Below are 11,983 nucleotides of genomic sequence, written 5' to 3'. Positions count from 1 at the left end.
ACCTCATATGCTCCTACGCATTTTAAGAACTGAAAGTAAAAACTGCAAAATCTATTTTTACTCTGAAACTTCAAACGAGACGAGACAGAAATGGACTCAGATGGTAGGCATTCACTTTCTTAAGTTATTTATTTCAAGTATTAATTAATTACTTTATTAGTCTGCTGCTGAACGACACACAAAAGTAAACCATTGATATTTAGGCTAATTGATGCCATCTCTTAATAAGAGGATGAAAATGTGTGGTTATCTCTGAGTATATAAATAATTTGTTTCCTACATAGCCTTGAATATCACCTTTAGAAACAAATCAATAAGTTGTAGTGATCGACTTAATGTTCAATTAACTTGAAGTGATCAGCGTTGTTGTAATGTTATTTTATCATCTCGGTTATTAATCTGATCATGTTGCTTTGTCATGACTTTCTTTCGAACATAGGCTATGTGTTTAAGATGACATTCCTGTATTCAGTTTTCTGTCATAAACGTTTAGACACACCTGTAAACGTTAGAAGCTTTATGTGTCCATCTTTCAAGGAAGTGAAAAACAAAGTAAAATGTACTAAACGGTAAACCTAATTACAGTAAACAATATACTGCCTTTGATTGTCATTTTACTCCTAATAACGACACAATGAACATATGAATGAAAATTAATGCATTAATGTAAATCTAAATACAATTTTATAATAAAATTTTATAAACAGAAAAGAGCAAATGTCATGGATCGTTGTAAAATGAGGTTTATTAGTTGCGTATGTTGTTCAGTTGTCACAGCTCACAGGTGCAGCAGGTCTGTCAGGGATTCAAATTAACATGAAATGTCAGATGACACAATGTAACAGATTTAATGTTTCTGTTGATTTTTGACACTCATTCAAATAGATGAGAATTATGAGATGATGAAGATGACAGTGTTCTCTGGATTTTAAACTTTAATATTATTTTACAGTAAACCATGTTGTTCTCTGGTCCTTGAAAGTCCAGAAAATTTATTATTTTATTACTTAATATTTTTTTTAGAGCAGGTGCAAGGACAGTTACAGCAATTTAAGTATTTTGGGTGTATTTTGTGTTTTCATTACAGGTGACTCCCATCATCTCTCAGAGTTGAGGATTGTGTTAATGGGGTATAGATATTCTGGGAAGAGTTCATCAGGAAACATCATCCTGAACAGTGAAGAGTTTGACTTGAAGACAACTGCTCAGTGTGTGAAGAGACAGAGAGAAGTAGCAGACAGACACATCACTGTCATAGAAGCTCCAGGATGGTGGATGAGTACACCTATAGATCAGAGCTCAGAGTTACTGAAACAAGAGATTTTACTCAGTGTGTCTCTGTGTCCTCCAGGACCTCATGTTGTTCTACTGGTTATACGTGTGGACACTAGATTTAAAGAGGACGAGAGAAAAGTATTTCAGGGGTATGTGGATCTTCTCGGTGAGAGAGTCTGGAGTCACACTATAGTGCTCTTCACTCATGGAGACTTTCTAGGAGACACATCTATAGAGCAACACATTGAGAGTGAAGGAGAGGATCTCCAGTGGCTGGTGGAGAAATGTGGGAACAGATATCATGTTCTCAACAATAACAACAGCAGTGATGACACTCAGATCAAACATCTGCTGGAGAAGATAGAAGAGACTGTGATGGAAAACAACGGCTGCCATTTTGGAATGGACAGAAAGATTTTACAGATGATGGAAGAAAGAATGATAGCAAAAGAGAGAGCGAAAGAACGAATGAAGAGAATGAAAACACAGAGAGAGATGATCAGATCACAGATAAGTGAGTAAACATCACAGTACTGACATAAACACTGAGAACATTCAGCTGAACTGGACTGAACATGAAAACAAAATCACACTTACAGTCGTGCTGTTAGACTTTATTTTAGTCAATTTTGGTACAGAGTCTAACAGTTGGACTGTAAATGTGGAGCCCTCTTTCATCTTCCATTAAAAAAATAAATAAACCCCCCTTCCATCTTCCAATTAAAAACCATGTTAAAAAAAGAAAAATCTGTTTTTGAGATTGACCCATACACATTTTGATTAGTAAAACGTGTGTTATTAGATCCAGTGTTGAATAAAACAAGGAAAAAAAAGATTTTGACATGTTTCATTCAGGAAATGTCACCCATTCAGTAAAATGACCCTACTCCAGTCTGCTTGTCCGGCTTACAATAGACAGGGCACCATAATAAAGGAAGTAAGTGAAGTGGCCTCTTCATAGACATTTCCAATACTTGAATAGAGATGATGCACAAAACACCATCAGAGTAACACATGAAACACTAAACTAATGCTAGAAACATTCATTTAACAACACAATAAAGTAAAACACTCTTATACACATACTGTAACTGATAACGGATATGAGAAGAAACATAATTATTTAAAAATATCAAATGTGTAGAGTGACACAGGGAATTCTGGGAATGTTCTTTTACTGTTTTTCAATGTACATTTAAAGGTGACTTGTACTTTCACAGTATTTTTGCTGGCTGCAAGTACATGACTTGTTATATGTTCAATCTTACATTGATTTCCTCTGTGAAATAAATTATTATTATTCAGGGCCGGCTGAAGGATGAAATGACTAAGGGGGCATGGTAAATTCATAAGGGGGCATAACTACAAATCAACAATACACACAGAGATGGCTTTTGTATTGAAGCGCTACCTAATACACTCTATATGCAAACGGATAAACGGATTAACAAAATGTAGACATTAAAAAAATCTATAAAGTCTATAATAGCACTGGCATCGAATCTATTTATTATTTTGTCATTCAAGTCTACATTTTGTGGCTAGATCACGTTCAAAATGTTTAGGTAAAAAAACTGAGCAGCAACTATCTGGTCAACGTTGGAAGCGCTCAGTGTTTTCTGTAACGCACGGTCTCCGCTCCATCGTGCTGTCTCAGGTTAGCTTTCTTGCGCAAGCTTTTCAAATTATCTTAAAAATTTATGATTTTTCCCCTTGAGAAATGTAACGTGTCATGATTCTGTACGGTCGGAGCCGCATACCTGAACACATTTGTCAACAGTGGCTCCCAGAGCAATGAGTACAAAACAGTCAAAACTACCACATCTGTGCATGGGCACACTTATACAACTCATGCAGGATGCTGGTGTTTTGCCGAATTTTGACTCCCCGCCAGATTATGACTCCCCTCATTGATTTTGCTGGGGGATTAGCTAATCCTAACCCCTCCCTCACACCTAATCCTAACACCTAATGTTAGTGAGGAATGGGGGAGTCATAATTTGGCAGAAGTCATTTTTCAGCACAACACCGGCTCATTTTCCGTACAAGTAAACAAGAATAACACAAATTAAACAATATTACCACACACAGTCACAACAAAAACAACAGGTTGACAATTATATGCTGTGATATAATGTTCCTTCGCATTTAGGCTTGCTAAAAGTAAATTAAACACATTAAAGAAAAGTTGAAGGTGCGGCGTGCAAACATTAAACCTCCTGAAAACTGTGTCCTTCCATTCAGTTGTAAATTTTCTTTTTCAAAAGCAAGCTGAACTAACTGAGCCTTCCGTTTGTGAAGCATCGAGCGTCTGTAACTTTGTTATTTTCTAGCGGCTTCCCTCCACACGTATACATTAATATGCTGCGTAAAGATGCATCATCACAACAACCGGACTAGATTCATCTTTTTTTTACAAAGTGAACACATAGGCTAGATTACCAATTCATTTCCACAAATTCTTTAAACATTAAAACTTTTTATTAATTATTTTCAGTAGGTATTACATGAATTTAAAACTGTGGTGTTTGTGGAGTGGGGGACGGTGCACTGCAACCCTGTGGGGAGGGCATGTCCTGCGAGAGTTCCCCCCTTTGCGCCGGCCCTGTTATTATTACTTTTTGCTTTATAATGTTTTTTGTATTTGTTACAGGTGACACTCAGAAGCTCTCAGAGTTGAGGATTGTGTTAATGGGGTATAGATATTCTGGGAAGAGTTCATCAGGAAACATCATCCTGAACAGAGAAGAGTTTGACTTGAAGAGAACTGCTCAGTGTGTGAAGAGACAGAGAGAAGTAGCAGACAGACACATCACTGTCATAGAAGCTCCAGGATGGTGGATGAGTACACCTATAGATCAGAGCTCAGAGTTACTGAAACAAGAGATTTTACTCAGTGTGTCTCTGTGTCCTCCAGGACCTCATGTTGTTCTACTGGTTATACGTGTGGACACTAGATTTAAAGAGGACGAGAGAAAAGTATTTCAGGGGTATGTGGATCTTCTCGGTGAGAGAGTCTGGAGTCACACTATAGTGCTCTTCACTCATGGAGACTTTCTAGGAGACACATCTATAGAGCAACACATTGAGAGTGAAGGAGAGGATCTCCAGTGGCTGGTGGAGAAATGTGGGAACAGATATCATGTTCTCAACAATAACAACAGCAGTGATGACACTCAGATCAAACATCTGCTGGAGAAGATAGAAGAGACTGTGANGCTCTTCACTCATGGAGACTTTCTAGGAGACACATCTATAGAGCAACACATTGAGAGTGAAGGAGAGGATCTCCAGTGGCTGGTGGAGAAATGTGGGAACAGATATCATGTTCTCAACAATAACAACAGCAGTGATGACACTCAGATCAAACATCTGCTGGAGAAGATAGAGGAGACAGTGATGGAAAACAACGGCTGCCATTTTGAAATGGATGGAAATATTTTACAAGAGGAGAGAAGAGGAGTTGAGGAAGAGAGAGGAAGATCACAAGGAAGTAAGTGGATACTAAGTGTTTAACTAATTAGATATAGAATGAGTATGCGACAAACATATTAGAGCACAATAAACACTTCATCACACTCACTCATCTAAAACACCACATAACCTTTTTTTATGAAATGTTGATCTTGCTCTTTACCATTCAGTGAGTGCAGGGACTTTTAAACTAAAAAGCACACAAAGTTCTAAAAAATCAGCAAGGTTTGTAAAGAGTAACGATTATACAGTTGCTGTAATAAAAGTTGCATGTTTACAATATTTTTTTGTTTCTTTAATTCTTGCTATATGTTGTATATTAATAAAACAGGAAGTTTTGTCATTTACAATATATTATTATTTTTGTTTGTGCCTTTTTTAAAGCCACTTGAGCTGATGTTTAATTATCTAATGCAGTGATTAAGTTGTCAAAAATAAAAACTGCCGATACTATCTACAAATATTCTTAATTTTCAGTGTGTAGAAATGAGACGTCTGATACAGTCTCTCTGGGAAGTTCTGGCTATGATTCATTCAGATCTCGACCAGGTGCGGACTACAGTTCAGATTTTGCATCATCGCGCTCTAAAGACAGACCTATCATCTTTGGAGGTGGATCAAGTTATCAAACGGTGTTACGACAAGCATTTAGTAAGTATATTTTCTTCAAGTTGTTTGAATACAGTGGCCCCAAAAACATATTTGAATGCTAAATATATTAGTTTAATAAGATAACCATCTTGAACATCTGAAAAGAATCTAATTCTCTGATTGATTAAAAACAACACTTTAACGAGGTTAGTAGTCAGGAAGGAAGAGGACGAGGTTGGCTGGACTGAGACGGGCTGTATTCAGAAAAAGAGTCTTAAGTAATCAACATAGGCAGCTGGTCCTTCAGCACGTAATTTAACAGAACCCAATCGCCACCCTTTCAGAGAACCGGTGTGTCAGCTTTTGACATGTTTTGGCACCTGTCAGATAGAATAGGAAAGTAAAAGTTAAATCAAGCTTGGAACTAGATTTTAAAGATCCAAAAAACAATGGACTTATACTTGGACCTCAAGTTTGGTAAGTCTTCACTTTTGAGTAACCCGGCAGTCGAGGCTTTGTTACAACAATTGTGTTATGGTTAAATAGGCTTGTTTAGACATTACTTCAAAAGAAGCCACATGAAGCAAATACACCCTGTCCCTATTTTCATAGACTATAAAATGCTGCAGAGGGTGTACGCATTTTATGTACGTGTACAGCTTAAAAGGCATGCTATTTTAAAACTGAAATAAAAATAAACTACACATTACCCAACAGTTTTTTATGAATGCTGTTATATGTATAGAATAGACCAGCATTAACAAAATGTACTAAATTTGAGTGGTGCCAGAGATGAAATTATACCTTTCCTATCGAGACATCAGTCCTTTTAAGTAGGTAAATGTACTGACTTATTCTTCCAATGGACCCCCATACTACCCCCCCTTCAAAGTAAACACGATGCTTAAAGACAGATTATGTAACAAATTGTTTTCTTGGGTGACTGGAGTACTGGCTACTTATTTGTATACTGTATATGCTTATATTTTTCTAGGATGCATTGAACTGTATTTTTCTATTTATTGCAAGTGCACATTATGTCGACTGATTTTTAAAGCTTCAAATAAGATGAAAAGTACTGTACAAGAATAATACTACTCCATTCAGATTGTGTATTACATTTTTAAGTTTTCAGAAGCCTTATGAAAACTTTCTTTAACTTAGAGAAAGTTTTATAAATAAAAATCCCTTTAGTTTTCCAAACACCACATAACCTTTTTTTATGAAATGTTGATCTTGCTCTTTACCATTCAGTGAGTGCAGGGACATTTAAACTAAAAAACACACAAAGTTCTAAAAAATCAGCAAGGTTTGTAAAGAGTAACGATTATACAGTTGCTGTAATAAAAGTTGCATGTTTACAATATTTTTTTGTTTCTTTAATTCTTGCTATATGTTGTATATTAATAAAACAGGAAGTTTTGTCATTTACAATATATTATTATTTTTGTTTGTGCCTTTTTTAAAGCCACTTGAGCTGATATTTAATTATCTAATGCAGTGATTAAGTTGTCAAAAATAAAAACTGCCGATACTATCTACAAATATTCTTAATTTTCAGTGTGTAGAAATGAGACGTCTGATACAGTCTCTCTGGGAAGTTCTGGCTATGATTCATTCAGATCTCGACCAGGTGCGGACTACAGTTCAGATTTTGCATCATCGCGCTCTAAAGACAGACCTATCATCTTTGGAGGTGGATCAAGTTATCAAACGCTGTTACGACAAGCATTTAGTAAGTATATTTTCTTCAAGTTGTTTGAATACAGTGGCCCCAAAAACATATTTGAATGCTAAATATATTAGTTTAATAAGATAACCATATTGAACATCTGAAAAGAATCTAATAATCTAAAAAAATATCTAAAAGTTTAAATAGTAAATCAATTGTTTCGTCAACACATTTCCTTTTTTTTTGTTTTTGCCTTTCTAATAGCCACTTGAGCTAATATTTCATTATCTAATGCAGCCAGTGACACTGAAACTGTTTTTCTGTTGTTGTTTTTTCATGATTTCTTATCTTGGTGAGTGTATAAGAGAAATTCACCAATATAAAAGCATTGTTTTAGCACTTAAGACTCAGGCCTAATGTGACAGACAAGAGCTCTGGTCTTATATTAGGTATTATATTAATTTACTGAAGAAAAAATTTGAGGATTCTTCTATATAGACTACGGATACTATCTACCAATATTTTCTTGATCTTTATTTTCAGGGAGTGGAGATAAGAAGTTTGATAAAGTCTCTCAAGGAAGTTCTGGTTATGGTTCATTCAGATCTCGATCAGGTGCAGACAACGCTTCAATTTTTGCATCATCACAATCTAAAGACAGATCTGTCAGCTTTGGAGATGAATCTGTACACTTCACTCAGATTTTAGGAATGAAAAAAACAAAGAGCCTACCCGTGATCTCAAAATTAAGAAGCAAACATAAGAATAAGCAAATAATTAAGAAACAAACATTATAATAAGAAGAGATAAAAGAAAATGTGATGCGATTAGAAAATAACATGTACAATTGATGTAATTATTGGTGTCCTTAAGACAACCAAATTTCTGTAATCATGATTTTTCTGTCCATTTAAGAAAATCAAACTAAGTTACCTTCATGGTTCTGTAGTAATAGTTTAACTGATACAGGTAACATATATCACCAAACCAGTTACCCAGAGTAGGAAGAATCAGAATAAGTACTGTAAGGAACAGTTTGCACAGCATGTGTCCTAAAATAGCTGGATATAGTGCAGTGCAGTCGAATTAAGGCTCAAGACTTGTTGAAGCATTTATCATTTTTATGATTTTTATGGAGAACTACGTAATATGACTGTTTCACTTTTCACCAAAGCTTTTAAATTACTCTTTTAAACTTAAAAGGAGCATTTACTAAAAATTCCACCACTACAAAGCATAAGTGTATAACTTACTGCGGAAGCATTTAAAGCTTTTTAAAAGTGTGTTTTATTTGAGATGAAAGGCAAAGTTGGCATGAGAAGTGATATGCTTTTAAACCAGTATAAGGTCAGCATTTAGTAAATATATTTGGCTTAGTTTAAATTCAGCCAATTTAAGCATCAACTAATGTTAAATGTATTTTAATTTGATTGATTTTGCTGTTTAACAATATGACAGTATGTTGGGTATGTCTATGTCTCGCACTAAACATTATGGGGCGGTTTCCCGGACAGGGTTTAAGCCTAGTCCCAGTCTAATTTAAATGTTAGAGGTGTCTTGATCGAAAACATCTTACCTTGACATATCTTAAAATCTATAAGTGTGATTGTGTTGTCTCAAGATGCACACCAGTAATGTTTTTTTGTAAAGTAAAGTTTTTTTAAATTGACTTAAATATCGTAATTTAATTAAGGCATAGTCCTGGTTTATGATAACCCTTGTCCGGGAAACCGCCCCATGATGTTTATTTAAAAAAAAGGGATAACTCTGTTTTTTTATTAATTTTCATAAAACATGTTTTTTATTGAGCATTGAATGTTAATGGTTAATACATGCAGGGTGTCGCTTGAAATATTATCTTTGTTACAAACACGGAAACCTAAATAAATTGAATAAATGTATCTGTTATTATAAACATTTTCTAATGGTATACACTATGACCTTTTCAGTTTACTCTATAGTTTGTCTGTTTTTTTTCCAGTTCACAATGCATTTTACAAAGTCATCATATGTATAGATTCCCTTGCTGAAATACTGTAGCTGGATTTTAAAACCTTAATTTCGAATTTGATCAATATATTGGGGCCTGTTTCCTCTGCTGGGCTGTTTTATACTATATAATGATTATAAATTAGATTAATGCACATATACTGCACTTAAAAGGAATCTACATTTACATTTAATCATTTAGCAGACGCTTTTATCCAAAGCGACTTACAGATGAGGGAAAGAATGGAAGCAATTGGAACAACATAAGGACAACAAAAAGCATAAGTGCAATAAAAGAAAACTGGTCTCATATAGCCCACCACAGTATACAGAGTTAAGTTTTTTTTTAAGAGTAGAAAAGAGATAGAAGTCAGAACTGATCAGTCAGGTGTTGACGGAAGAGATGTGTTTTCAGACAGTTCTTAAAGATGGCTACCTATACGTCAAGCGTGACCTTTTCAACGTAATACGTATTTTGCGTAATTTGTGTTTATAAAGCATATACATTTTATTTTTAGAAAATGACCGATCGTTTCGCTATAAGACACTTATTCATCGTCTGGTATCGTTTAAAGCCTTTTGAAGCTGCTGCACTGAAACTGTAATTTTGACCTTCAACCGTTTGGAGTCCATTGAAGTCTACTATATGGACAAAAATCATAGAAGGTTTTCATCAAAAACCTTAATTTCTTTTCGACTAAAGAAACAAATACATAAACATCTTGGATGACATGGGGGTGAGTAAATTATCATGAAATTTTATTTTGAAAATGAACCACTCCTTTAAAGTATAGTTGAAAGTTGGTAACCGAACAACGCCATCACCCATTCACTTCTGCTGTATGGACACAAAGCCAATGCAAGTCAATGGGGGCCATGTTAACAACATTCTTCAAAATATATATATTTTTGTATTCTGTGGAAGTCATATGCAATGGGTGAGTACATGATGCCAGAATGATCATTTCATAATAAAGCATATTAAAAACACCACATAGACACATAAACAATATTAAAAACTTGATTTACACCACAGGGGGACTTTAATGAAATTCCAAAGTCTTGGAGAAACATGTTCATTTAATTCTGTCAATCAAAACACAGGTGTATAGAAACAGCCGATTATCTTTACCAACCCAATCCCAACTCCAGTTCTTTGTCTTTTCACTGCTATGTATTAAATGTTAAAATCTTCAGGTGTCTCTTTAAAGCAAGTTATTTTACATTAGCCACAGACACCAGGCCTAATAACTATAATTTAAGAGTTGTATTAAAAGGGTAACCTTTTTCCTTTTCACCATTTCACAATGATAGAGACCATTTTTTGCTGTGATGAAAACTGTCTGCAGAAAATTTGAAAACAAGCTCTTTATTTAAAACAAGGAAATCAAATTTCCACTGAGTGAACAGCTGATAATTATTTCCAATGAGTGATGAGATGTTTGATACATCTCTAAGAAGTTCTGGTTATGGTTCGTTCAGATCTCGATCAGGAGCAGACAACAGTTCAAATTTTGCATCATTATGCTCCAGTGACTCCAGAGAGTTACCTACCAACTTTGGAGATAAGTCTGTACACTCTATAGCTGAGTCTGTGAAACATTCAGGAATGAAAAGATCATAATTAAGGAAAGACAAACACAATAAATAATACGAAATGCCATTTAGAAAATAACATGTTAAATGAATGTCAGAATTGGTGTCCCTGTAAGAAATTTTAATTAAACTCCTATCTTTATGTTTTTTGTAGTAATAGTTTAACTGATACTTGTTATAGGCTTCGTGTCATGCCTAACAACGCCCCTTACTATAGCTGTTATAAAATAACAATAAGCTGTTAAAAATAAACCATGGCTTCTAATTTATTCAATGATCTGTAGAAATACTAAATGTCAAAACACTTAAAATGGTAATAAATCTGTGTTAACACCAGTGCTTAATTTGTAAATTCCGAGGTGCCGGAATAAGTGGGCGTGGTTTAGATGTATTTAAAATGCGCATAAAAAAGCCTAAATGGAAACGGACATGCGAAAATAATCTCAGAATTATCAAAGAGTTTACCTTAGTTCAAATGCACATTAAGTTGATGGAAACAGTATTGTCATAATGATGATGTTGTGAATATTTGTGCATGTAAAATAACACACAGCCCTCAACATTTGTATAGAATTCAGAAGTTTAACGTTAAATTTAAATTATGCGGGTGCCGTGTATAATGTATAATGTATTATCCGTTTACCGTATTTCATCAGTTCTGCGTCTCGCAGCATTTGTCCAACTACAAATATCTCCCTCTGAAGTGTCCATCACGACAAGTTCCCTTCAATATATAATACAAAACATGCGACGCGAATAAATATATGCGGAATATTTGACAATTAACAGATTAACAAAACGAAAGGGAAAAAACGGGGCAATATGCAGCTGAGTTTGGTTCAGTTTGTGAGGTGCAGTGCTCCACAAATAAGTTCAAGGAAAGATGACAGAGCGCATCATCTAAGTTTTCTTTATTTCGCAAAAGCACATTATAGGCTACTGCTGTAGTTAAAATGTGCACACGACTAATAGTAGCAAACTTTGCAGTATCTGATGACTTTACTCATAGTCAGTTTGACCATAAATCATCACAGAGTTTTTTTAGTTGTTTCTGCCGTTATAATAACAGCTCAAGCGATTGCACCGGCGCCATACGCGCACACATATTCCAGCATCTCAAAAAAATGAAGCCCTGGTGAACCTCGGGTTGGGCAGACAGGCAGTGCTTTATGGAATGCCAAAATTGACAATATTAAAAATAAATAAATACAAAAATAAATCCATGAAGAAATGTAAAAAAGCACAAATAAATGAGTATTTGTGCTTTTATTTCCTTATTTATGTGTAATTATATATTTTTCCACGTTTATTTATTTTTTCATTTATTTATTTATACAATTATTTATTTCCACTTTTATTTATTTCCACATTTATTCATGTATATAT

General features: G+C 34.7%; 1 protein-coding gene across 1 annotated transcript; it reads left to right on the top strand.

Annotated features, from left to right (window-relative positions):
- The first annotated feature begins 16 nt into the window (after window positions 1-16).
- Window positions 17-8,949, top strand: LOC130550902 (GTPase IMAP family member 8-like). Its single transcript, XM_057328431.1, has 6 exons — window positions 17-103; window positions 1,088-1,789; window positions 3,929-4,768; window positions 5,227-5,400; window positions 6,902-7,075; window positions 7,556-8,949. The coding sequence occupies exons 1-6, from the start codon at window positions 91-93 to the stop codon at window positions 7,807-7,809; spliced, it is 2,157 nt and encodes a 718-aa protein (XP_057184414.1). The 5' UTR covers window positions 17-90; the 3' UTR covers window positions 7,810-8,949.
- Window positions 8,950-11,983: the final 3,034 nt, after the last annotated feature.

Source organism: Triplophysa rosa, unplaced genomic scaffold, assembly GCF_024868665.1.
Source record: "Triplophysa rosa unplaced genomic scaffold, Trosa_1v2 scaffold475, whole genome shotgun sequence".
Lineage (NCBI taxonomy): Eukaryota > Metazoa > Chordata > Actinopteri > Cypriniformes > Nemacheilidae > Triplophysa > Triplophysa rosa.
Note: the sequence above shows the minus strand (reverse complement) of the source record. Positions and strands in the feature narration are given on the sequence as shown.